Below are 27748 nucleotides of genomic sequence, written 5' to 3'. Positions count from 1 at the left end.
AAAAGCCCTAACTATTGTATGTTGTACTAAGAATGATAAAAGACATTGTTTAATGACGTGAAACCGATCAAAGAAGTGAAATACACTGCCTCACAGTCACATGAAGAACATATGTGACTTTATTCAAACGGTTGCACAAAGCAAAGTAGAAGTCCATCTTTGTCAGCTCAGCCACAAGTTTGTAGACCAGTTTGATGTTTTGTTAAATGTTGGGCAGGTGATATTTATGCTTCACCTGTTTCTTGACGTCCGGCGCTGGTGAAATGTTGCTGTTTGGTAACTGTGGCAGGTATTGTGCCTAGAGAGCGAGGAAAGGGGAAGAATGATGACTATGGCCTGTTCATTTCTCAAACTTTTTAATTAAGAGTCGTTTTTGACAGTGTTGGTTTGAATTCATGCCACGTTAAAATGTATGGCAGCTCTTGTGTGTCTAACAAATGTATGGAGTGTATCATATGTGCACAGTCTGCTAGTTTGGGGTAGTTTAATGATTAATGATTTGATGATTAAGCTGCCGTGTTTCATACTCACCCCTGCCTGTCTACGTCGAGAGGCTTTGTCGTGTCGTCTTCCAAGGCGCTCACCATCACGGCCCCAGTTGGCTCCTCCTTCTTCTTGGAAGTAAGGCAGCTCCAGCAGCTCTTCACAGGACAGCCGGAGAGAAGGGTCCATCACCAGGCATGACTGACCACAAGAAGACACACAGAGTAAGGATGGTGGAAGGTATGCATCTCAGAATGTAAAACTTTAATTGTTTCTTCTGTAGTTGTATGTTATGCACTACAGTCTTACAAACTAGTTTTGAAGGCTGATATGATATCTAAGAGTTTAGTCACATGATGACTGGCTAAAACTAAAAGATTTTTAAATAAATTATCCCTTAAATTTGTGACTGTACTTCAAGGATTATTTCACTGTTGAAAAATGAACTTGTCAGAGCTGTCTGGTGGAAAAACTACAGTATCTAATGATAACACTATTAATAAATGACATAAATACAGTTTATTATCCTATTTTTTTTTTTCTGAAGTGAAATTTAATTGTCACTAATTCATTAATATACAATATGCAATACGCAATATGCTGATAGGACATACCTTCATAACTTGGAGGGCATGAAGCGACACTCCATAGAAGCGCTTTTCCAAGGGCTCCTAAGAGCAAAAGTAAATGGGGAACAGAAACTTCACACTTCAACATACTGCACTTCCTTATCCAAAAAGAACATAAGCAATGATAACAGGACTCATACCGTCGTGTCAGGTTCAGGGATACTGACTCCACTGAAGAAAACATTGGAGCGGAAGACCTGCTGGTGACGAGGGATCAGGTCACCTGTCATCCGAAATCAAAATCATCATCAATCACAAAAATGTTATCAGCGTGTGTCTCTGATTTGGTGGAAACCTTTGTTATCATTTCCACAATTATGCATGTTAGTTTTTGCACCCATAGGTGATGATTTTGATGATTTCTTGATGTAGTCGGCTATCAATGTACCTAGAGTTTTTCGAATGAGGTAGAGCTGGTCAACGTCAGACTTCCCGGGCCACAGTGGATTCCCATGTAGCAGCTCAGCAAAGACACAGCCAAGAGCCCACACATCTACAGGAGGACCGTACTGAGTATCTCCAACCAGCAGCTCAGGGGCCCGGTACCAGCGGGTCGCTACGTAGTCTGTGTAGTCATCCTCTGGTCCTGCTGAGTATACGACAGAGGGAGATAACTTGTACTGACACGCATACACTTAAATACTGAATAATGAACGCTAAATAACACAAACATTGTAGAGGAAAGGATTACATGGCATGCTGAATGACTACATGACTACATGTTAATGTATGGTAACACGACACTGAAACCTAAGGCAGGGAGAGTAAACAGAGACACACCACACAGAGGAGCACTAACTGGCTGAATTGTCATCCGGTGCAATGCATTCATTGATACATTGAAAGTGAGGAGGCCATCAGCAGGAGCTGATATAGGCTCTGTGTTGAATAAGTCATTAGAGGTACATTAACACTAAATGCACATAAATGCACCGGCCCCCTGGGTGACCTACTCAGAATGCGGGCGAAGCCGAAGTCACAGAGCTTGATGACTCCGGTTTTGGTGAGGAGGATGTTCTCCGGCTTTACATCACGGTGGATGCACTGCAAGATAAACGCTCATGAGCAGGGATTTAGCAACATGATACACAGTCTCTTAGTGACACAGAGGCTCATATCAAGGCTGACAAATTAGGAATGAAGGCGTGGAGGAACAATAGCGGGAGATCAGAAACCTATACATGTCACTATTGAAACTGAATACCACATTGCAGTCACTGAGACTTAAATGATTCCTGTTGTGGGGAACTGAAGCCTAGACACAGTCAGACTTTGCTCTGTGTGATCTGCAATTACTGTATACTTAAGTTAAGTTTGGCAAGTCAGAATGGTTGCTCAGAAGTTTTGTATTATGAGATGGAACAAATGCCTGGACACCTTCAGCCAATTCTTACACATCTACAGCCACAGAACATAAAAAAAATAAAATAAATCAGAAAATACTTCTCAAGCAAATATAGGATCATAAGAAGTCTGCAGCTCTAGATTAATTATGATTATTCAAACAATCTTACAACAACAACCAAAGGCCATTAATGAGAGTGTTATTTGTTGCTGCAAGTACACTGTAAATTATGTCAAAACACACAGTCCTCAGTGTGTAAAAAAACAAAACAAAAAAAACAATTGCATTCCACAATAAGTCAGAGTTTATATGAGGCTGTGGATTTTGTCCCCAATCTATTATAGTTTAGTCATCATACCAGGAATGGATCACTGCATGGCTCTCCATACAGGAGGAGGAAACTACGACTTTAATGTACTGTACATATGGCAAGAATGTTTTGGTCTAGACCATCTTGAAAACCTCCAAACTTATCCTTCAAGACAAATAAGACGAAACAAACATTGTGGGGGAAAATCACACAATTAAAAATAAATAAATTAATTAAGCAAAAGCACAGAAGTAAGTATTGGATTAAAAATGTACTAACATTGTGTTTGTGGCAAAAGTTGACAGCCTGCAGCGTCTGCCACACTATACTTTTCAGCTGAGCCTCAGGCACCCTGCAGACAACGAGAGACAAAGGCACATTCATGGCTGTAAGAGGAACAAACAAAACCAATTTACTAGTCGTGTTTTCCTCATCTATTATTCCAGCTATTTCAAAAAAGAAGTGGTGCTTTACACAGCCCTCTTGTCACCCGGGTAACCGCTGGCCTGTCTCTAACAGCAAGCGCGCCTTTGTTTTCAGGAGCAGCTAGAGTTTCTGCTGCACAGCCTTGTGGGAAAAGGGAAAATGGTGAGGCAGCAGCCAGCCATTGTGACATAGGCTTGCTGTGTGACTTCATATGACAAAAAATAAACTACAAACTGATCTTGTGACCATAGATCGCATGAAGAGGGCTCAAACACCAGTAATACTTAGTCTTAGACTTGGCTCTTCCTCCCTCACTCTGTTGAGACCATTCACACATCTTCAAATCTTTTGGCAGCTGTCTTAACTCCCTCTTTGTAATTCACCCGGCTATTTTCTGCTGCCATTCTCACTTAAACAACACCCTGACAAATATATGGACACATAATTAGTTATTTAGTTAAACTAGAATAGAAGTTTTATGCTTTAACTTATCATTATGAAGTAAATGATGATTGCACATTGTAATGTCTAAGGAATAATGATACCACTGGTGTCTCTATAAACCTTGTTTTCAATATGTTATTTTGCCTCTTGTGATCCAGTCAGACTGGCACCATTTCTGCCTGCTTTAATGTCTTTCAGTATATCAGTAACTTTACCTAGTTAAAGCCCACCATAGTGCAATATTGTGAATTCTAAGACAGGTGCAAACAATGTAGATAACAGATAGCAAGGCAAATATAATCATTCAGTCTTCACAAGTCTAAGTATGAAACTCCTCAGTAAGTACAATACCACACTGCTCTAATTCTAAACAACTCACAGAGAGGGAACAGGCACTTCCAAATGTTACTCAACAGCCTTTAGCATATCATGTGGCAGCAGATGACTGTTACGCATTTAAGCCACTGTTATGCCCATGACCTACCCTCGAGGGTGTTTGTCCAGCTCATTGAGGACGGTCTGCTCACAGAACTCAAACACCAAGTGGAGCCGTCGTTTCCTCCTGAAGACCTCGAGCAGGTTGACCAGATTCACATGTTTCAGCTGCTGCAGGGCCAATGGAGAACAGGGACAGTGTGTCAGCACTCAACGGCCCAAATGCTGGACACAATGCTTAATTAAATGTGCAGATGATCGAAGGTCTGCCCAAAGTCTGAGTCATCTTTAAAAGCAGACTTAAATCTCTGTTATTTTCTGCTGCCTCCCAATGCTATGTTTATGGCTTTTAGTTTGATTGTAGGTCTTAATGTTTATATCAGTTTCCTCCAAAATTGTCCACACTTTATTTTATTCAGTTTTTAACAGTTTGATTCCAGCCCCTTTAAAGTTTACATGTCAGTTAAGCCCTTTTAAACTGCCTTGTGTATAATAATAATAATAATAATAATAATAATAATAATAATAATAATAACAATAACAATAACAACAACTGTACATGACACTCCTAACAAAGTGAAAAAAAGATAATCTAACTTAAAGAGTGGACTGACTATGTGTTCCTGTGTGTATGTGTGTGTGTGTGCACGTCCACCTGTGGTGCTAACTTGATACTATTAGGTAATACTAATCTCTCCTTACCTTCAGCATACGTATTTCTCGCAATGCAATCTTCTTAATGACCGGGTCATCTTCTGATTCCACAAACTTCTTAATGGCAACTATCTGGCCGGTGTCTCTGTGCCTGCATTTGAACACCACACCGTAGGATCCTTCGCCAATTTTGGCAAGCTTTTCATATTTCTCCATTGGGCGATCAGCAGCTGTCACCTGTAGGAAGATAAACAATTTTCACAAACTCACTATACATTTCACTGCTGTAGATTGTTTAAAGTTGAGCTCGTCTTTACTACTTTATATACTGTTGGCTGGTTTAATCTACAGAAATGCATCATATTCTGTAAAATCATTTGTTTGTAGTGGTGCTACAAATCTCAATGGCAGCTTTTCTTTAGCTCAGAAAAACAGGCCTGTTTTTTAACCTTTGTGACTTTATCTAATTAACCCAGGAGGTGTTGTTAATTGGTTTATTTGGTTTAAAAAGAAGTAGATTTCACTTGAATAGGAAAGGTATGAAAAAGTCATCTGAAAGGTAACATGGGGGGAAATCTTTCAGACAAGTGGAGGGGAATGTAAGATATTTGCCTCAGTGTAGTAAAGCTGGAGAAAGGTTGTGTAAACAGAAATATTCAACTCTTTATCTGATGTACTCGGGTACTTTTCCGCCTTTAAATATATGCATGTGTATGTGGTATTTCCATAGTGGGACTCACAGTCTTCCTTCGACGTTAAACATACAAAATTAATGAAACTAATCTTCCAGTTTGGAAAAGGTTTTCACCTGTCTGACACCTGCCAGATAATTCCACAGTCCAAATGAGATTTCTTGTATGTAGACAAGCCAGCTCAGCCACAAAACCAAGCCGGTTTTCAGTGTCACGACCAGCAGCCCAGAAGACCGAGTGGGCACACTCACCTGTCCAGAATCTCAGAGGGTCCTCATCGACAAGTCAGGAACAAGTCTGCGGGTGATTTCAGTCCATCAACAGTCCGCAGAGCTACGTGTACCTGTGCGCAGCCACTTCTTCATAACGTTAAATGTGAATATTGTCGCGCTAAGGATCTCAGAGGTCCTTCTCTGCTAACTTAACTGCTAAAGTCTTAGCTGCTACTCACTCCGCCGCCTGCCTGCTCGTCCTGTGCGTCGTCGCCTTGGTAACCACAGTTGGTAAACCCACCTCTGGCTAATGTTCCCCGCTCAGCACCGTCCACTATCTCACCCGAAGTCTCCATTTTGAATCCATTCTTATCTTGAAAACATATATATATATATATATATTTTAAAGACAATAACTCATAACAGAGAAAGGAATAGGTTGGTGATTGCGACGTTTAACTTACCCCTTAGAAGAAACTGCGCAGAAATGAGCGACAATAATACGCAACACATTACAGGACACCAATTCACAAAGCCGCTTACGCCATTTTGAACGCGCATGTGAATAAACGTGCGTTGTAACCATGGAGACAGATGGCGGACGGGCAGCAAGGTGAGGTCGAAGCGGGCAAAATGTTAGCTTTCCAAAACAATTAGCTTAGCTTAACGATTCGGTAATAACTTCGCTCATACCACTAAGTTTGTTTGTTGTACATGTTCAGTATGGGACAGTACAGAACAGATGCAAAATACCATACATGTTCTCTAAGACGGACGCAGGCTATATGTGCTTAATGTAGACTTTTTAGGCTAATGTTGATCAAAATGGCCGTTTGAATCATTTATGCTAAATGTAAAGCGACTACGACCTAGGCCTCCTTTATTTGGACTTTTCCTGTAATCAGCTGTGAAAAATGTACTTGAACTCATATCAAGTTACCTGGTGTACTTACTTCCCTGGACAGCTCAAGTTACTAAAACCAAAACATAGGATTTGGTTTTAACATAGGATCCATTTTAAAACTAGCTGAAACTTAACCAGCAATAAAAAAGCTTTATACAAATGTATGCAAGAATAATTATATATCAAACTGAAAGCAGCAGTTAAGCTGCATACCTTGGCCTACTTGTACCTCTGACACTCTTTCTTCTGATATAATCTCTGTATTTGTATCTGCAGGACTTCTGCTTTAGTATTTTTTTCACTGTTATTTTGCTACTTCCACTTGAGTAAAATATCTCAGTGCTTCTTCCACCACTGCTTATAATATACTGAAACAGGAACATGCCTCATATCAGGGCTGGGCAATGTGGCCTTAAAATAATATGATATTTTTAGATTATATTGTGACACACAATATATCTTGATATTTTCCCTTTATAAATACTAAGACTGTGAGACAAAATCAAATCTCTTTCAAATTCAGATTACTCAGTATCAATATATATTATAGGGATGACTATTGGTAGGCTACATTGACAAAATACTAACACAATGAGATTTCTGATAAACAGTCATCAGTAATGTGGACAAATGCAGCATTTGAATCCAAGAAAAGACAGCACATATGAAATAACATGGCATGATGATACATATATAGTCTCAGATCATGATAACTCAATAATCAATACATGGCCTAGTCCTGCCTCATATTATTGTCTGCTATGAATGCACGCTCATACACCATTATAGGCAATTAATATATGAGCTGTTTTTACAGTTACAAGTTACAGAGCAATCCTCTTTTCACTGTCCCAGTCACAAGAAGCCACAGCATTGTGTCACCCGGCCACAGATATGAAATGTCTGCAGGACAAACTCTGATGTGGTAACATGATTTATAGACTATCTGTACTCTCTGTTGACTGTGAATATCTTTCTCCCAAAATTCTCCCTCAGCTTGTCTGTCTCAAAGACTTTGGGGTTTGCCACAGCTCTCATTTATGACTTCACAGTCAATGATGAGAAAGCAGAAGATGTTGCACTCCCGTGCTCAGAGACACACAGACACCTTGAGGTGTTGGCATCGAGGCCTTGTGGTGAAGGCTCTGAAATGCCCCATGGCAGACAGGTAAGATGTGCTGGTCGTAGTGTTCAGAGGCGCATGCAGTAGGTTAAAAAACCAATGGAGAACAGAGAAAATAGGTAAAAACTAGAGGTTGATTGATGTCAACGTAATAAAATACATAAATGTGCATCAGTGAAAATAAAACTGAAATGAAACATAACTAAATAAACATCTTACCTATAGTTTGTAATATCCTATCCATGCTAATTAATCAGCAGAACCAATAAATGGGTCAACCTCCACTCAAAACATTGATTTGGGATTTGCAGTTACACTTTATTTGTAGCACAAGTACTAGTGTATTACTTGAGGAATTTTCAGTCTTCACTTTGCGTCCAAGTGCAGTGAAAAATTCTTCTAATTTGGCTGCTGTTATTTTATCTCTCAGCCAAAAGTATACAGGAAGATCTGTAATTTTGACTGTTGTGGCCCCTTTTCACTTCCTATAAACTACTGTTAGAATTGTTGAGTACATTTGTACTGCACAATGACTTTGAAGTTTAAAAGTGTGGATGACGAAAATAATACCAAATATTGTGTCATCTTTGTCCACCAGGTGGCAGTGCACACCCATCAAAGCTCTCACAGAGCAGCAAAACAGGACAAGTTGCAGTTAGATTTGTTGATATATGATAGTCACAGTCATTTTGTTCTCACCTTCCTATCATTAACAGTAATCAGAGATAGAGTGTCGATGACACTGTGGGACAAACCGTCAATGGTATCTGTTTGTGTTGTTGTCATAGTATATAAGGGGATTTTTACCTTGGATTTCCTTCTAATAAATGTCACCATTCATTGCCAGTGTTTAATGAGTAGCTTATTATTCGGAAATGACCCATTGAATGGAAAATCATCGGAAACACAACCTGAAAAATTCCAAGAACAAAGACTGTACAATAGTAGTTTACTATCTTTACTTCCACGTTGAATCATCTCTAAGACAGACATATGATAGAAACCATCACTGGTTTGTTTTAGTCTTGCCTTCCTTTTGAAAATACACAATCCAACCTCTAAAAAGCACCCAGACCTAGGACAGTGCACCACACAGTCCAGCCCTGTTGGCCCTCTTCATCCCTTGAACTTTACCGATCTACTTTTAGACATTTAGTCTCAAGTGGCTCTTTCTTTGGCCTGGCAGGCGTTCACCTTCACAGCCACCAGGTAAATTTGTCTGCCAGTTTGGCAAGACTCTAGTACCATGCGTGGTTTATTGACTTGTCAGTCATCACTGTCTCAGGAGCAGACAGGCCAGACAGTGAGAGAGAGCTGGTGCCTCTAAAGTGAGTTATTCAGTGTGTTCAGCTTCTGGCTTCCTGATGTGGACACAGGGCAGGCAGCAGAGCTCTGTTAAACAGCAGATGTTTTACACTGCGGCCGTTACCCTCATTTCCTGGGCGGAGAGCTGCTCGCTCTATTAGACGAGTAACAGGAACCAGAAAAAAAGAAGAGTTAGGGGGAGAGAGAGAGAAAGAGGCAGAGCAAGTGAGTGCGAGAGAAAAGTTAGCTGAGCTCAGAGCTCACACAAATCACTTTGTCACCAGCAAGCTCTGACAAGCACCAGGAGAGAGAGCTCACCAGGCAGCAAGGCAGGGAGTTAAATAGAGGTGCCAATAGGGAGTTGTGTTAGAGGAGACTCAAGAGGGAAGGTATGAAGGAGTTGCAGAGGGCATAAACAAGGTGATACCGATGGATGGATAGAGGAGGAGAGGACAGACACGAGAGCACAGTCCCGATTCCCAAAACAGCGTAAGCTGAGGACTGCTACTGCTGCCGTTACTGCTGCTGTCTGGATGGTACTCTCATTTAAAGAAGAAGGTGTGTCAAATTTATACGTTTTGTTACAGGAGGAGAGTCTTTGATTGACGGAAGTTTTGCTGTGTTTTTATCTTTTATGATACAGTTATGGAGACATCAGCGCTGTGTTTGAAGTAGGCATGAGTTGGAGGTTTTGTAGGCAATTACGGGTGAACAGCAGCTGTACACAGATCACATGCTGTTATTGCTAAAAAGAGGTAGTCAGAGTGGAGAGTGATACAAGTTTAGCAGATGTTTTTTGTGTTTAAGGTTTGTGACTGGGGTATAATAAGTTAGTGAGATATTTAAATACAACGGCATCCTTTTTTCTCCAGCACCATAGATATCTGATTAGCTCTGGGCTGACTCAAAGCCCCCGAGAGCTCAATCTGGGCTGTAAAGGAAGCCAGAGGTCATCTGATCAAACTTCAAAAACGGCAAACAGTGAAATAGGAAGGACATTTTTCTACTCTGAGAACAAGACGCGTTACTGCTATTTTCTCTTCCTTGGACACATTTCGAGAGGGCCTATCTGGCACTATATACAAAAACAATAGTCTTAAACAAATTGAGAAGAGACCTTTTGGGACAAGGAGGACAGGAACCGAAAGCCTTTGGCTCTGCTAACGACACATTTTCATTTTGTGTCAGTGGGGAGAGAGAGACTGCCGGGTGAACAGTACAGCACTGAGCCGACACGTGGAGATGTATACAGTATAGCTGCTTCAAGGAAAACAGAATTCAGTTTAATATTGTGCGTGGAGGCTTGAAATCATACCAATTACAAGGTAATCTGTGAGCGCATAACTAGCTCTGTTGGATATCTGAGTCCTAGATTATTTTGGACTGATCAGTGTTGTCTGAGCCTCAGGGGCGCTGTCTGTGTACATGTTTGGCTGGACTCTGTTCACATTTGACAGCTCCACTCAGCGTCTGGGACGTCATTGTGTTACCTGTGTGGCTGAGTCAGAGGCTGGCTCATCACTCGATGTCTGTCTGCCTACTAGGATTCTTTCCACCTGCTTCTATGCAAAGAAGACACAAGTGTTAGGTAGTTTTCACAGCAGCAGCGACAGCAGTGGCACCAGTATCCCTGAAATTTCAGGACTCTCCACAGTGCTTTAATTGTGTTGTCGTGTGTAAACACCTTGAGTCACTCACACCTCACTACAGAGTGATTCACTGTTGCCAAAGCATCCCTGCTCAGAGACGGGCAGTGAAAGAAAAAGTGAGAGAGGATTTGTGAAGAACCAAAGTGCACAAGTGCGCAGTCAGGTTGGCACCATGAAGCTGATATTCTTGATGTTCATGGTTGTGTACACGGTGGGCAAAGTAAGCGGTATGTCTACATGTAAGACGCTGGACTTGGAGATGGTGAAGAAAAAGCGCATCGAGGCCATCAGGAGCCAGATCCTTAGCAAACTGCGCTTACCAACAGAGCCTCATCAGGCTGGAGACGAGGAGGAAATCCCTAGCACCCTGTTGTCCCTCTACAACAGCACCAAGGAGATGCTGAAGGAGCAGCAGACTGAGGTCCAGACCGACATCTCCATGGAGCAGGAGGAGGAGGAGTACTTTGCCAAGGTGGTGCACAAGTTCAACATGACCAGTGAGTACTCAGAACAGCAATACATCAGTCATGTATTTCACACACATAGAGACAGGCAGTTGCTGATGGTTTAACTACAGCACTAAGAATGTTAAATAACAGTATGACTGATTTATGCTCCTATATTAACAGGTACCTGAGACACACTGCTCAACACACACATTGAAACAAAGAGCATAGAGCGAGAATATTTTGAAAAATGATCATTCTTCACATCACACTTGTGCCACTACCACTTAGCCCTAAACCTCAGTTTTCATGCGTAGGGGGAGGATATCCGATTCTTGTTGGGATAGAGGGGTAGGGCGTGTTTGGGCTCCAAACTGAGCATTTTGATATGTTTCATTGTTGTTGGCCCATAAAGCACCGCTAGTGGCTTTTTAATGAGGCCGTGCTCTTTTCATTTGATGAGCTGATTGATAGTGTGAAGTTGTGAAAAAATTACGAGCATCAATGCTTTTCTACCTCCATCAGAGAAATTGCAGTTGGCATTGTGGTAATACCAGGATTGCCATAAATCAGTACAACTGAAGATGGCATGTTGGAAATGTACCTTCACATCTGTTTACACTTACGCAATCAATGACGACTGATGACGTATGGAAGTCTTGAAGGGTTGCCTCATTTCATAGGGGAGAATTCAGTCACTGCCCAGTTGGTTAATTCTGTTCTGAGGAGCAAAGGGGTACTCAAAAACAAGGGGTATGTTTAAAAATTGTAACTTTGATTGAACCTAACAGTTGCTAAGACAGAGTGAAATCAACAGGTGACCTTTGGACAAGAGCTACTATGGGACAAGAACAACGATATATACATTTATATAAAACCAAAGATGAGTCAAGGCATTTTGTTGCTGACAAAATCAATATTTCACATTGTCATTTTGTTGGCCCACCACAATACCGCATTAATAAGCCATAAAGCACTCGCTGGGATTGACAACCCTAGCGGATACAGCCCAAATTAACCAGCATGTGCCCCATGGCTGGCGTCAATTCCAATCTTGTCCATAAATTCGCTCAACATGTGTACACCTTCTGATCTCCATCCAACATCTTCAGGCAGCTTGAGGAGTTCAGAGATCACAGGCGTTACAAGTTAGCCGGACTGTGTGTTGCATATGTTCTGAAGCACAGAATTGCTTTCGTGGTGTGTATGGCATTTTTACTGCTGTATTAGCGCTGTTTGTTTGGCTGGGCTGCACACGCTGTGTTTTCAGCCAAATGGTTTTTGGCTGTAATTGTGCAGTGACTCCCAAACTATTATGATAAACAGTTTTTTTTTTTTTTTTTTTCATTTTGTGTCTTAGCTCCATTGTTCTCTACATGTCTATACTTCTCACCCTATCAGGAAGGCATCCACGCTATCCCTCTTTTATCCACCACATCAAAAGAAAGACTAGCGTGGATGGACCATGCTCAGGAGTGTGCAGACCAAAACGAGAACAAAGGAACTTTCAAAATGAAGGGAATGATTTTGTTCTGGTTAGATGGAAACCAAAGAACAGGAGGGAAATGGAAAAATTAGATGAGAGAAGACATGAAATGCACTCCTTCACCCTCACCCTGTCTCATTTCTTTTTTCTCTTTCTCTCTCTCTCTTTCTCTCTCGCTCTCCCTGTCTCCCGGGGATTGGGGGTTTCCTGTAACTTGAGCATCGGGTTCTCCCTTGTTTATACTGTCACTTGTTCTCCATCATATCTTTCTCTTCTCCCCTGACCATTTTCTATTTCGTTTCCATATCTCTCTGCCAACAATTACCCGTTTCTCTCTTTCTTGCTTTCTGCCTCTCTCTTCGTTGCTCCTGCTCCTCTCTCTGCTGGGTTTCCTGAGCGTATTATCAGTGTGTTTGCAGCATGTTTTTGACAGGGCAGCTTGGCAGGAAGGAAGGCAGGCTGATGGCCACTGAGATCTTGAGTGACTCAGGTCCGGTGCAAGCGGTGCCCATGGGGAGCGTGTGTTTCCTACCTCTGCGGAATGCCAGAGAACACTTGTCTTAACCCTCAGCACAGCTCCTTAAAGGGACAGTTTAGTAGAAAAATAACAAATACATATTTACCTGTAGTACTACTTATCTAGCTAAATTATTTTGGTGTGAGTTGTAGAGATGTCGGCTTTCTCTCAGAACTAAGCACCAAAGAAAAAAAATACTAATTTGAAAAATTCAACAGAAGTACTTGGATCTGCCAACAGACGAGAGGCTTGTGCCTGTGACAGCATGGAATGTAGACATTAATGCCGTCCTCCTCAGCTAAAATGTAATGTTTGCTAGCTTAGTTACTAATGCTACTTTTCAGACAACTCAGAACTACTACTGTAAAAATTACAATGGAGTGTCTCTTGAAGTAGGAATTCCTACTTGTAAACCTTCATCTACCCCTACTTCATGTGGGAGCAGTTGTCTGACGTCACACAACAACGGCAGCACCCATGGTGAAGGGTTTTTACAGATGACATGATTTGCATTAGGCTAGTGCAGGGAATATTTCGATTTGCAAGTGCCGTAAAATAAAATGTATGATGGTGTCTCTTACCTAATGTGGTTTTCTCTCCGCTGTTTCATTTATATATGCTAGGAAAGTTCACTTGCGTATAAAATTGCCAAAGAGACATCATTTTGTCACGGTCAGCCAAGATTTTTGTTAACTTTGGCGTCATGTACCTGGAACGCTTGGAGGTCGGAAATTGGAAATTTCAACTAGGAAATTCCAACCCCCGATTTTTACTGGAACACAGCAGAAGATACATTCTTCCTTCTGCATGGTGATACACTTGGTGGGTATACTTCTGTAGAGAGAAAATAGTCCTACACGAAACCACTCACAGAAAAGTGGATTATCTTGAATAACTAGGTAAACTGCTGTTGAGTTTTTCAAATGTAATTTTTTGGCACATTTCATGTGCAAGTGTCATATCGTTTAATTATTTTCAAGAGACTGCAGACATCTCTACTGACAGTAGCTCCCAAAACTCCCAAACAAAATGTACATGGATAAATAGCACTACTGATAAAAGGGAAAATGTGTATTTTTGATTTTGGGGTGAACTGTACCTTTAACAGACTCAACAGACCTCCACACACTGGGAAAAGGGTGAACACCAGCTGTATGTGAGTACGTGTGGAGGCTCAGCATGAAATGTTTTGCAATTATTCAAAAAAAAAAAAAAAAAAAAAAAAAACCCACACGCAAGGGGTGTGGAAGACAATCCAGCTTCTGCTGCTGTTAAAGAAGGAAAAGACAGGGAACCGTGTTTCAACAAAGTAATTATAACAGGGTTGTTTTTATAATATTCATTAACAATCTGATCCGTCATTTCAATTTGTGGTTCTTTTTATATGACGACTCACACTTTCCTGATACTCCAGAACAGCCTACAGGGATGCATATTTGTGTGGAGAGCATTTTAGGACTTAATAGTTTTAGTCTCCATTATGATAATTGTGTGGCGGTATTAGGCTAAATTCCTCCAGCCAGTTAGTAGTTACATCCGTCCGTTGAAGCCCACAATTCACCTCTCCCATTTACGATGGTATTGGTCCAAGTGTTTTTCAGCTTGTTTACAGTGGGAACTCTTTTCTCCTTTGGAAAAAAAAAGCCACTTTGGGAGTGAAGTGAGTTCACTGCTCCGAAATAATTAAGAGTAAATCAAGCTGCTGCCACTGAATGATGAAGAGGAGTAAGGAACAGGGTTCGGACAGTACGTGTAAAACAGGGTGAGATGGGGAAACGAGACACTGTGGAGTGGGCTGTGGGAGGGTGGAGCTGAGCGCTTGAAGGAGGCAGGTATTTAGGCTGTTGCTGGAATCTGTTTCCTCCAACTGGTAATTACAGAGCTGTCTCCCTACCTGTCACAACAGCTGTCCCCGGCTTACCTGCGGATAGGCCCTGATTCAACACACAAATCCCCCCCCACACCCATGTTAGTACCAAGGATAGGGTGCTATCTTTACCCCTAACTGGAGGAGTGAGGCCTTTTCTCAAGTCAGGCATAAAGAAGAGATTTCACACTTTGTTCCTTCAAAGCGTTGTATTTTGATCACATGAGCAGTTCAGCGACAGGGCTCCTCAGACGATGCAAGCTCCCTTAATTGAAAAGTAGAAGTGAGGATTAAGGTCCATCGTAGCTAACTGTAGTACTGCAGCCAATATGCTGCTTAGAGGAAGTGACGGAATTTCCTGTTTCGTAAACACTTCTCTAACCCTTAACACGCATATCTCAGTTTACTCAAACGAGCTGGAGACGATGACTTTCCGTGCTTGGTGTTGCTTGGTACGCCGTTGCCAATCCATTGCTCCCCACATACTGTACACTGTTTTGACACTCTGTGTTTCCATTCATGTACTTACAACCAAACATTTGACTCTGGGTGCTCTGGGCGGGACCAGTAAAATGTCATCTCATTTCCCTTTACACTCCACACCAGCCCTTTTCAGTTTCAGTTTGGCTTCAAAACAAGGGCTGAAACACTACCTTCACAATGACACAGATGGCGATACCAGTAAATGATACACATAAACAGCCGTGACATGGAGGTTCCTGGTACAGCCAAGATCTGCAGCTCAAGTATGCAAGGCTGGGTTGTAGACGCTGTCAAGGAGTAATTCCGGGATTTGATAGCAGAGAGTCCTGGCTTTGACAGGCTGAGACAGAGTAGAGGGTTTGGACCTGGGCCAGACCCGGGCTACATTGATACACATCTCCAATTTCTCTGCAGCCCCACTCACACCACCACTACCACCACCACCACTGACAACTGTTGAGTTATATTCATGAATGCATTCTTCACTTCTGCTGTTTTCTTTGCAGATACCATTACAGCCCCCCCCTCTCCCACTGTCTCTATCTACACGGTGTTTCACTCTCGATCATCTGCCTTCCTGCCCTTATCTTTGCACGTCTCTGTAATCCTTTTGTAATGTGACGCTGCTAGATTTATGGTGTTAAAGCCATCGGTAGCTTGGCTCTGTTGTGCATCAGGCTCTGAAGGGGAATGTTCCTACTGTCATCATATGGGCAGGCTCAGGAATAAAAGTTGCAAATATGGGCAGGGATACTGTAAGAAAACAAAACCCTCTCTATGGTCAACTTTACAGCAGCTGGAGTGGATGAATGTTTGGCTGCAGTTAAGATTATTGAGTAACACTCTGAATTTGGCTGTTCCATATTTATGGGTGTACATAGAAGCAACTATGACAAATCTTTTCATGCAGTATAATGCAGCAAACAAGAGGCAAAAAAAAATCGGAACTAAGGTTTAAAGTAAGGTAAAATCGTATCTTCTTATCACAGAAGCAATTCCTAAACTCACGGCTGTGCCCTGTTCTATCTCACCACGACGGCTTGCTCACCTTACTTGTTGCTGGCTAACAAGCTTTTTACAGTATATAAGAAAAGATGAGTCAGGTGCATTATCTGTGTCATTAGAGGAGATTATATAAATGCATTGTCAGGTAAATTTATAGCCAACAGATAAACATCCAAGTTCGTCTCTCCCGCAGGCTAACATCAGTGTTAGCTCCTCCGACAGTTTGAGGGTTTGAATAGCCTTTTCACCATGATATTTGGTGTCTATGTTGATCTTTATTGTCATTAACGTACAGACCTATGAATTCCTAGGAATTCATAGGTTTGGATGGCCAAATGCATATCCTAAGACGAGATAGAAAAACATGTTTCTGTTACACCAGAACTCCCAAATGTCATTATCTGGGAGTTCGAATTTCTTTGAACCTCATGTGCATTAATTGGTCCCTTACAGCATCCATTTTCCATTGTTGTGTTCTTTACATTCACAACTAATGTGTTAGTTAGTAAGTCAAGGTGTGTTTTAATCAACAGTCCAAGGAAGGTTTGGTTTTAATAAAATTAAAACATTTAACAGATTATATATCACACCCCAGTTGGACGTGTTTTCCATTTGTCGCTCTGACATGCCTTTATATTTGCCATAATGTGTGTTTGTACATGCAGAAACTCAGTCTTTTTATTTTTCTTGGCTGAACAGATCTGCAGAGGACCCTCCAAAACGTCTCGATGTCTTTCAACATCTCTGATATACGAGGAAGTATTGGAGATTACCGCCTGCTGACCACTGCAGAGCTACGGATACTCATCAAGACAACCGCGATACTTGTTGAGCAGCGAGTGGAGCTGTACCAGGGTCTGGGTACCTCCGCCCGCTACCTCGCCTCACGCTTCATCACCAACAAGTGGAAAGACAAATGGCTGTCTTTTGATGTCACAGAGACGCTTCAGAAATGGCTCGAAGGAAACGGTGAGCTAAAACAAGCTTTGTGTAATTATCTTCTGCGATCACGTCTGTCCATTTGTTGAGGTCAGCTCATGTGCAATCTCCTGCAATTTCCAGAGGACAGTTACCTTCACAGATAAAGTAACCAGCCACTAAACTGCTTTTTGTTGTACATTTTTTGTGTTTTGGCAGATGATGAGCAGGGTTTCCAACTTCGGCTGTACTGTGAATGCGGCCAGGCTAGCGACGCCAGTAGCTTCAATTTTGACATCTCTGGGATGACGAAGGGTAGGGGAGACAAAGCAGTGTTAGATGATTTGACGAAGCAACCACCATACATCCTGACCATGTCTATCCCCCAAAACGTCAGCAGCCACCTCACCTCACGCAAAAAACGCTCCACGGACACAAAGGACACCTGCACAGCGTAAGCAATCCTACACATCACATAGATCTTGTTGTGTTTTATTCCACTGACCTAAAGACTGCTGCACTTGGCAGCCTAACCCATTGTTAGCTTCAAAGGGCAGTGACAGTGTTTACCCTCTTGACTAGTCTGTGGCCATTTTAATTGCTATATGGTAAATGGACTGCATTTCAGTCTTAGTGGGATGAAATGCTTTGAATTAAGTTCAGTTCCAAAAACAAAGTTCATGAAGTTCGTCTTAAAAAAAAAAAGAAAAAGAGCTGCTCCAAGCCTGCTCTTACACATCCAACTCTGGCCCAGAAATATTACCACCATTGTTGCAGGATACATGATACAGTATTGTATTAATCTCAGCAGGAACAAAGTAATGTAACATGTTACTTTTAGGATTATGGTAATATTATTGCATTTACTATGTCAGGTCTTGTGTTACTGCCTAACCTTCTTGTCTGGGAGCGACGTTGATGCGACAACAAATAAGATTGTACGCGACAAATTAAATATCTCTGGAAAACTGCATGTTAGGCAATCCCATGATGCATTGGGTCAAGTCTGACGTCCAATCAGAGGCTGAGAAACTTTTATTAGGCCGGACAGTTTCACGATATAGATGATGTAAATAGATGATATAAATGCATTGTCAGGTAAATTTATAGCCAACAGATAAACATCCAAGTTCATCTCTCCCGCAGGCTAACATCAGTGTTAGCTCCTCAGACAGTTTGACGGTTTGAATATCGTTTTCATCATGATATTTGGTGTCTATGTTGACCTTTACTATTAGGCTGTACAATTTCACCCACTACTGGATTGGTAATGAACTGCAATACATTTGAGCTTCTTTGCTTTGATTACGCGCTGTGAAGCATGAGCCTAGTGAACCTTCGCGGGAGCTTTGCCAACTTTCCCAGGAGTTAACGACGCTCATGTTCATTAGGTGCAAATGTATAGGCTCAGATCACTGTTCACCAAACACGTGAGCACGCCCAATGAACGCTAAACACTGAGAGGATGTGTTGTGTATAGATAACCAACGCAGCTTCAAAACTGAAAAATGTCAATTACAAAGCATATATGTTCTAAAAAAATCTCTGTGGCATCTCATCGCACATCTCACTTCACAAAAGATGTTTCCCTTTTGTTCTTGTTGCAGCCAAACAGAGACTTGCTGCGTGAGGAGCTTGTACATCGACTTCAGGAAAGATCTGGGGTGGAAATGGATACATAAACCAACTGGCTACCATGCCAACTACTGCATGGGATCCTGCACTTACATCTGGAATACTGAAAACAAATATTCTCAGGTATAGTACAACACCTTACTGCTCAGACCAAAAGCTCTCTCCAGCTGTAGAGATGGTGTTGGCAGTTTGTCAGTCCGCCACTCTACTATTGAACAGATTATCATTAAGTTGTGTTTGTACATTCATGCCCAACTCAGGATGAATTGTAAAATCTTTTGTGATGCCCGACTTTTAAATTTGTCTGCATACTTCTAAGTTTATAACCAAATACCTGCAAAAACGAAAGGCATTCACATCAGCCTCAGGTGTTCTCTGTGTATTGTGATAGTTTAGCATGTCAGCACAATGAACTATCATGGTTATCATGGGTGTAACATCCAATTTGAATAGTATATTGGTGAGTCCAGTACGTACAGTAATGCATATGGCTTGTCCAAGCTGGTCTCTGACACAGACGTCCAAAACTTAGACTGCTAGCTACTCAGATCGGGTAGTGACAGTTGTAAACATTGTATACGCTAAAAATCAGCAGCTGAGCATTGATATACAGCCTCATAGAGCCACTGTAGTGCCCATAAACTATTGGGCTTGTTCATTTGAAGTCGCACATCAAGGAACTAGTATTTTGTGTTAGTAATGTGAATATTTTAATCATGTTTTTACTGCTTTGTTGGTCACTGATCCTTTTGAGGAAAATGGAAAAGGATCTTTGCAACAGCAACAAAAAAAAAAACACTTAGAGACACATTGTGGCTAACAACTGGATCTTGACAAAAGCACTTTTGTAACTCACACATGTAAATAAATTGTCTCTCATGTTGGTGATGAAATGTTGAGGTAAACTCTGTTTTCATATAACCGTTTACAGATTTTGGCCTTGTATAAGCATCACAACCCAGGAGCCTCTGCCCAGCCCTGCTGTGTTCCTCAGGCACTGGAGCCACTGCCAATCCTCTACTACGTGGGCAGGCAACACAAGGTATCTATTCCACAGCCAAGCCAACCTCATTCTGGGGTGAAATGTTTACAGAACGTTTCATGTGAAAGCAACACTTAGAGATGATTTATCACATTACTGTTGATTTTCACTTTCAGGTGGAGCAGCTGTCCAATATGATTGTGAAGTCCTGCAAGTGTAGCTAAAAAAATACAGCATGGCACTGTGCTCTGCCTCTCCTCAAACACATACAGAGATGGAAGAGGTCGTGTTTGAGACCACAGAGAGGAGCATGTGGCAGAGATGAGGAGGACGAGAGAAATGTGGACAAGGGGAACATAATATTTAAAGTCATTAGGATTTTGGTGGTCCACTTTTCCTCCTGCGGACTCTGCATTATCATGTTGAACGCACATCAAACCATGGACGTCTTTATTTAGATATTATAGATCTTCTTTTCTATGTGTATATACTTTTTCTTTGCAGTAGTAAAATATCTGTCTTGAAATGAACTAATTTATTTGTTGGCGAGACAGATCTGTAAAGAAGTGATATACATGTATAAAAGTATGACAGCTTGACATGAAAAAAGGAGTAAAATGATTTATTAGAATCAGAAAAGTTGGGTAAATGATGCCAAAGGACATGTGGCCCAGAATGACCACGATGGAAGAACGCTTTTGTTTTCACAGATGATTGTCTGGGGCATTTCAGTCTTCCTAATGAAGTCATAGTTAAAGGTGCTAAATCCCAGGTATGAAACACAGTGGTTGTTGGGGTTTTCCTGGAAGATAATGCCAGCATGAGAGTTACACCGTAAAGGACAGCAGACAACCACAGGGACAGTCCGACCTGGGGAAACTCCCTCTGACTGAGCGACTGGAGTTGTCAGCCAACTGAGCAACGTTTCACACGAACCGTCCATCAGTTCTGTTTGTTTTTCAACCCATGTGATTTATACAATGCTTTTTATGTCACTGTGTTTGTGTTCATAATTGAATGTCAGCCTGTCCTCACGAAGCCTCCCCTGCTGTCAGAGCCATGAGTAATATCAGCGGTTGTGATGAGAGTGATGACACCATGTTTTTCTCTCTCTCAGGATTTACAGACAGTTAGTTGTCTTTAGATGGTGAGGGTCAGGGGGTGTGGTTGTGGTGTTGGTTACAGGGAAACCATTCAGACGTAATACACACATTTGCTGTTTTTATTTTTATTTTTTTAATCACTGCAGTAAATTAGGGGCAATGTATTGCCTTTTATTTCAGGACAAGGTTTTACTTTCATCCGAAGTGTGACGCTTTTTGTACTACTTGAGATTTAATTCAGCTTCTATGATATGTTTTAGGAACAAAGCCAAGATTTTTTCAGTTTACCGTATTTTTTATTAGTGCGCTTACGATTTGAAATTTGCTTTTGTAAATATTTAAAACATTTGAAATAAAAGTTGAAGTTAAATTATCACGTCACGAGTGGAATATCTTTGAAAGCAAAATGCTTGCACGACATGCAGTGTTTCCACTTGTCAGAGAGCTGATGTAGGTGTGTGTGTATTTCACTTGTCAGTGCTTGCATGTGTGTATGTGTGTGTTTTAATTACGGTAAGGGGAGAGAACAATTTTCGAAATGAGCACAAACTAAAACACACCTACAGTGTTGTGGGCATGAATGACAGCACCATTCAGACATTCAGGTCACTTCTTCACATGAAAACACGACTGTAAGCTTTTATCTCAGTGTTGTTTTGATTCACGGTGTTTAAGGTATGGTCAGATTTGATACAAAAAGACAAACAAAACTTTGAAAACTGTGGCTTGAACTTGAAACGGACAGCGAGCTGAAGGGGCAAGCTTTTTGTGGCTCGGCCCCGAGGGGCGCCCATGTGGGGCTTTTCCATAAACATGTGCAGGCTCGGCTCGGCTCGGTTTGGCTCCTGATGCCTGTCAGCCCAGCCCGCAAGGGATTTGCAATTCCTGTAAAGCATTGCTACCTGCCTGAAGACGGGTCTTAAACTGAGTAGTGGTCAAAGCAACAGCGGTAAATACTCTTCCTCCCTGCGGTATTATCAAAGCCTCGCCGCTAACACAGCTCAAAATGTTTTGTTTCTGATAACTCATTTACAATAAAAGTCCCTCCTTATGATGTTGGTTAAAAGCTTTTATTATGAGGCTGAAAAATTAGGAAGTGTTCGGTTTTCATCAGCCATAACTCCTGACACAGCTGAAAGTAATTATGATGAAACAGTGAAGTAAGGCAGATGTTTGAAAGTGCAAACAGGGACACTTTGTCAGGAGAGAAACTACAGAGATTGACTCACATTCACAAAAGCACAGAGAGGAAACAAATCATGCTTCATGTTAAATAGCCCATGATGACCAAATTGTATTTATTTCTAATCTTATTCAAACCAAAATATGCACCATTACTTATGAAACAATAAAAAACAAACATGTATTGTTGCTTTAGCAAACTGTAACGTGTTTCATGCGCCCAGCCTGAAATGTACTGATCCAAACTAACTACTTGCTTGGAGGAGAACCTGCACATAAATCGAGATGACAAAAAAAACATAAAGAGAGAAAGAGATGGAGATGGCCAGGACAAGACCCAGTACAGACCCACATCACAATGCAATGACTAACTTTTTGAACGCCAAGAGGCTAACGTTACAGCTAACGTAACTAGCCAAGTAGTCACTCAAGTCATTGCAGGAGCCACCAACACCTGTGAGAAAGTGGATGATGCTGATGATAGCAAAGTTCATGTGTTTACGAGACAGAGAGCACCTGCATGCACAGGTTTGAGGACGGGCCCACTCACTTTCTCAGGGACCCAGCAGTCACTGTGTGTGTGTGTGTGTGTGGGGTGCAGCTCCCTCCTACACTTTCTCAGTATGAAGCTTCTCTTCTACCCAAACCTGACTCTTGCACATACGATGCTTCGTTCAGATAATTTTTGTTGAACTTAGCACTGGCTGTCTTGTGCCAGGAGAGAGATCTTACAGTGGAAAAGCATGGCACATGCCAGGTGCGTGTGGTCTATTTCTGGGCAAGCAGCGCTTTTCTGTTTACTCTGGATGACGATGGACCGACGGAGGAAGAGCTGCAGGTTCTACTGGGCTTCACCGATGGCTGAACCAACACTAGAACTGATGAATGCCTGTTAATGACACTATACCTGTTGGGATCCCTGTAAACATATTTTACCATCTTCTAGCACCTCGTCCATCCCCACCCTCACCCCCACCCCCACACTACCAGCCCCACCCCTCTCCCTCAGTACTCAAGGGATTACTGGCAGCCCACGAGGCTGAATTGGAAGTGCGGCGAGCAGGTCCAGACCCGTTGGTAAGTCCCAGACTTAAGGGCAGTGACTACATGGAAAATCAAACACACATACTCTACACATGCACATGAAAACACTGAACCCACTGACACACAGCCACGGCTCGAGCACATCAACGTCAAACGCCTTATATAAGCTTTGTGCAAGCGAGTGGTATGGGGGATGCTTGTGCTGCAAACAAGGTGACAGTGATCTGTGCGATCTTGTTCCAAAGCTGGTCGTGTTACCCACAGTTCCTCTGGAAAGCAAAGGAATTTTCCTCCCGCGAGCCAACGCTGAGATTGTTTTTGAAGGTGTTCTCCGAAGGCAGATAATCAGAGTAAAATGAAACATGATCAACATAATTGAAGCCCCTTTTATCTCACCTCTGCAAGTGATTCAGTCAGATCTGCTGCCAGGTCTTGATATTTAATGGTGCCAGGACACAATATGTACTTTTTATCTTGGCACGGCAAATGTAATTGGAATGTTAAAAGGCCTTTTTTTCCCCAGAGAAAACAACATCATTACCAAACACAAACATGCACAACACAGATTTTGTCGGAGGAGACTTGATCATTAAACATGGTTTCTAAAAATTCCTGCATTTCCACCTGTTTTACTTTCCCTATAACAACCAAACAACGGGGATGAATGTCAAGAGGCTCATAAATCTATCATGGTGTTAATGGAACAGTCCCAGAGGGAAGTCAGACTCAAGTAGGCTTGTCCTTCTAACCAATGTTCATTTCTCAGCAGCTGCTTCCTTTCCAGCCCTGAGGCTTTTTTATGGGACTGAAACAAACTGCTGACACCTCCTGCTGCAGACCGAAGCACATCCCACAAAGTGTTCAGTCCAAAGAGGAGAAAAGGGGGCTCTTGAAATCACCATACTATGTTTGAGTGTTACACAACAGTGAAGTTAGATGCCTGCAGCATTTCAAGGTCAAGCAGGTGTTCTTTTACCGCTAACGCAATCCACGTGCCGGGTTTATGCAACTGCATGAGTAACCAGAAAATTGTTCTTTTGCTGCACTTCATCAGAGTGATTAAGTCCTTCACTTTTGACATAATTGGCCCTTTAATGGAACCCATGTGCTGTGTTTCGTCTTTTTTCATCCACAAAAAAAAAGAAAAAAAGAAAAAAGGGAAAGGCTCTCTGTCGTGTAACTCTGCCCGAAACGTTTTCTCTTTGTGGCACTTTTACAAGTTCACAATGAAAACTGATCATGTTAAACGTAAGCTGATTCGCCACATTGCTGGCCTTGAAATGCTATTTTGGGTTCCCGTCTTATTACAACATCTATGACATTTGCAATTATACGTCCACTGATCTTTTGCCACAAACCGGTCTTTAAAAGTGGAGCAGTAGAGCGGCCTGGTGTAATTCCTGTGGACTCAGACGGAGCTGACTGTGACCTTAATAACACACTCCGGTGTCCTGCTGCTGCTCAGCTCGGCTTCACAATCATACAGCTGCTCAAAGCTATTGTTGCCCCAGGTGCTGAAGCTGTGCGCACACACACAAATACACACACATCAACAAACATGCCTTCCTACTCCCTGTAGGAGTAGTTTGTGATTTTTTTTTTTTTTTTTCGTTTAAACAAAGTTTTGTCTCACTTTAAAGGTCCAGTGTGGATTTAAGGGAGTCTTTCAGCTAAAATGCAACAATAATATTCACATTATTATTGTCTATTATGATGTTTTCATGAGTTTAGAATGAACTAAAACTACAAGGAATTGTTGTTTTCATTACCATAGAATGTCTAATCAATTTTCTTCAAAATAACATGATTTAATGAAAATACTGATACGAGGGGTCAGGGTTGAATAAATTGGATCATCCTTAAATGTTTCATATCCTGGATATGTGACATGTTTACTTTTTGTTTACCTTTGCCCTACAGACAGGATCTGTGGTAGCTGCAGTTATTTATTTATTTCAACTGGACTGTTACATAAATATCGTCCTTGAAATGTTGACTTTTACACTCACACACAAGCTATCACACCAACTGGTCTCACTGTTGTTGTTGAGATACATGTGACTTACATCTTAGATTTGCGAGTGTTTAGAAATTTGCTACGTGTAAGTGTGTGAAGGCAGCACTGCTGAATGTGAGTTGACAGTTTTCTCCTGCTCCACCTGTCTTGTCTGTACCAGCATCCCTCTCACTTCACACCTGCAGTTTAAGCTAAGATGTTTATCACAGTCTTAGTCAGCTGACCATATCGCCTGCTCCATCTCTTTTTTTCTCTCTCTTCCTCTCTTGTCTTTTTTCTTAACCCCTTCCAGCTCTTTGAAGACACTTCTGAATTATCACCTGAACTAAACAATGCATGCGATAGGGGAAGAAAAACAGATGTTGGCGAGCGAATGAATGGGAAAGACAGAATAAAAGACCACACACCCCTGCGTGCTAGACGTTTGGCTAAACTGTTTTCACACTAATGTCAACAATGAATAAAAAGTTTAACAGGGGAAAAACAACAAATTCCCATACGGGAATCTTTCATTTCGTCTTCACCAGATGGCGGCTCTGTTCCTTTGTCAAGCACATAACCAGTAGCTAACATCATAGCTTAATACGCGGAGGATCAAAGGCAGAGGAGAAACTTAAACCCTCTTCAAAGTGAAAACTACAAAGGGAAAGTATGATAAACCATGTGAGAGTGTCTGAGTGTGGTTATAAAGCATGCTGCGCCCTGACTCATTTGCTGGACTTCGCTTAGTAAGAAATGTTTTCTAAAAAAGGAAAGGTACCAATTACATCTCCGGACTGGCTCCTTCGCACGGTACCGCCCCTCCATTTCCTCGCTTCTCAGTCTCTCTCTCTCTCTGTTTCTCTGACGCTCTCCTTCTCTGTCCCTGGTCACAGAGGGACGAATCTGCCCCTATAAACAGCCACCACCATCTCCCTGGATAATAAACAGAGCGGAGGATCTGACTCTGGGGTCTGAAAGGACAACACTGGCCAAGTAGATGCTACACCCAGAGGAGAGGCAGGCCCTAAATAGCAGTTTAATCTCACAACCCTGACTGAATAACATAGCCCAGTGGGTGATGATGACGCTGGGAGGGGAGGAGAACTGGAGCCTGCTGAGGTCTGAGGGTCCCATATTTCCCTGAAGCAGCCCCTAGCGTGCCTCTATTACATTAGCATCTGTATCTCAATGAGTTTTTAATAGCAGGTTTTCTTTCAACAGTCTTTTGTCAAATCTCTGGAAATCCTTATGCAGTTTTCTGTCCGTATTAAAAACTAAATGCTTCACAATCACGATTCCCCAAAAAGTTTGGAGGCTGTAAAAACCGAATGAAATCATCGGAAAAAAAACCTGTTTATACAGTCGTGTGTTTCACAAAGGTGTGAACATCTGAGCCTCTGGAGTTTTCCTCTTCTATACCCAGTCATGATACTATCACCTGTTATCAGTGAACCTGTTTACCTGTGGTAGTCAGGTGTTTCTGGAACATCAATAACTTTCCCGGTCTTCTTGTTGCCCGTGTCCCGACTTGTTCGAAACATTTTGCTGGCATCAAATTTAGAGTATGTGTGGATATATTCACCCACATTTAATGAAGTAAAACTTGAGATATAGTATATTATAGATGTACTGTTTTCACTATATATGCTGATAAGACTTCTGATGCCTTCTAGACGATCTGTAGTTGTGTAACAATGAAGACAACAGCTCCTGAGCCCACGCTACTTTGTTGTACTGTCGAACCGTTTGTACCTCCTGTTATAGGGTATATTAATTCTACCTGACATTAAACACCATGTAGTGCACGTTATAGTGAAGAGCGGAAGATCTTGGACGCAGCCAAGCAGGTACAAAGGCATGCTGGGAGATGGGGCGGGGCTTCAGCAGGCCAACAACCTGAGCTTGGCTGAACTGAGGCTGTGACCCACAGCAGTGGGAGCAAACTGAGGTTCAATCACAGTCTATTACTCATCCCACCGCGTCCTTCGTCAGCGCACACACACACGGACACACAGACACACACACACACACACACCCACACACACACACACACACACACACACACAGTAAGAAACTGCTGACTCCAATTAAGTGAGGTGTGACTAAAGTCACAAATCACACAGTGGCGTCAATCTGACACAGCGGACAGGAAGAAATATCATCTTCCCATTCTGTGAAAGCACACACACACACACACACGCACACACACACACACACGCGCACACACACACGCACCTACATATACTCATACTGTCTGTAATGTATCACACGGTAACCTGACTCTTCATATTGGATAAATGGGAGGTAAGGGAGGTGTTGGGTTTTCCAGGAGACCTTGGTACAGGGTCTGTTTTAGATTAAGTCAGCCGTGATCTGTGGCCTCCTGTGTCAGTGGAGCTCTCACATGTATTGATGGGCTTACAAGGGTTACGACAGCAGCGAGAACGGCCCGGCAGCCTGTTCCTCCGTT

At 42.0% G+C, this 27748-nt stretch overlaps 2 protein-coding genes across 10 annotated transcripts; one reads left to right on the top strand and one right to left on the bottom strand.

Moving 5' to 3' along the window:
- Nucleotides 1-90: 90 nt before the first annotated feature.
- On the bottom strand, nt 91-6213 carry LOC119009247 (cyclin-dependent kinase-like 1). Of its 4 annotated transcripts, XM_037080318.1 has the most exons (12): nt 6095-6213; nt 5870-6003; nt 5670-5715; nt 4775-4963; nt 4122-4243; nt 3047-3119; nt 2066-2156; nt 1501-1701; nt 1253-1335; nt 1098-1154; nt 532-684; nt 91-298 (listed from the first exon to the last, which is right to left on the bottom strand). In XM_037080318.1, exons 4-12 carry the CDS (start codon nt 4940-4942, stop codon nt 203-205), a joined length of 1044 nt encoding a protein of 347 aa, XP_036936213.1. In that variant the 5' UTR covers nt 4943-4963; nt 5670-5715; nt 5870-6003; nt 6095-6213; the 3' UTR covers nt 91-202. The 4 variants fall into 4 exon arrangements, with proteins under 4 accessions (XP_036936213.1, XP_036936203.1, XP_036936193.1 ...); XM_037080308.1 differs by having other exon boundaries at nt 5670-6003; XM_037080298.1 differs by lacking the exon at nt 5670-5715 and having other exon boundaries at nt 1501-1698; nt 6095-6207.
- Nucleotides 585-21434, top strand: tgfb1a (transforming growth factor, beta 1a). Of its 6 annotated transcripts, none has more exons than XM_037080378.1 (8): nt 585-723; nt 7531-7702; nt 10938-11108; nt 17115-17384; nt 17553-17787; nt 18941-19091; nt 19900-20010; nt 20127-21434. In XM_037080378.1, the coding sequence occupies exons 3-8, from the start codon at nt 11009-11011 to the stop codon at nt 20172-20174; spliced, it is 915 nt and encodes a 304-aa protein (XP_036936273.1). In that variant the 5' UTR covers nt 585-723; nt 7531-7702; nt 10938-11008; the 3' UTR covers nt 20175-21434. The 6 variants fall into 6 exon arrangements, with proteins under 6 accessions (XP_036936273.1, XP_036936234.1, XP_036936249.1 ...); XM_037080339.1 differs by having other exon boundaries at nt 8256-11108; XM_037080354.1 differs by having other exon boundaries at nt 591-723; nt 10999-11108.
- The last annotated feature ends 6314 nt before the right edge of the window (nt 21435-27748 follow it).

The sequence above is a fragment of the Acanthopagrus latus genome, chromosome 2 (genome assembly GCF_904848185.1).
Source record: "Acanthopagrus latus isolate v.2019 chromosome 2, fAcaLat1.1, whole genome shotgun sequence".
NCBI classification, from domain to species: Eukaryota; Metazoa; Chordata; class Actinopteri; order Spariformes; family Sparidae; genus Acanthopagrus; species Acanthopagrus latus.
This window is presented reverse-complemented; position numbering and strand designations above follow the sequence as displayed.

Coding starts and splice junctions, on each gene's coding strand:
- tgfb1a (XM_037080339.1), top strand. CDS start 10,784: ATGAAGCTGATATTCTTGATGTTCATGGTTGTGTACACGGTGGGCAAA. Junction 17,385..17,552: donor GAAATGGCTCGAAGGAAACG/GTGAGCTAAAAC, acceptor GTGTTTTGGCAG/ATGATGAGCAGGGTTTCCAA. Junction 17,788..18,940: donor ACAAAGGACACCTGCACAGC/GTAAGCAATCCT, acceptor TTCTTGTTGCAG/CCAAACAGAGACTTGCTGCG.
- LOC119009247 (XM_037080326.1), bottom strand. CDS start 6,191: ATGCGCGTTCAAAATGGCGTAAGCGGCTTTGTGAATTGGTGTCCTGTA. Junction 4,964..5,869: donor ACGAGCAGGCAGGCGGCGGA/GTGAGTAGCAGC, acceptor ATCTTCCTACAG/GTGACAGCTGCTGATCGCCC. Junction 4,244..4,774: donor GAGAAATACGTATGCTGAAG/GTAAGGAGAGAT, acceptor TTGGCCCTGCAG/CAGCTGAAACATGTGAATCT.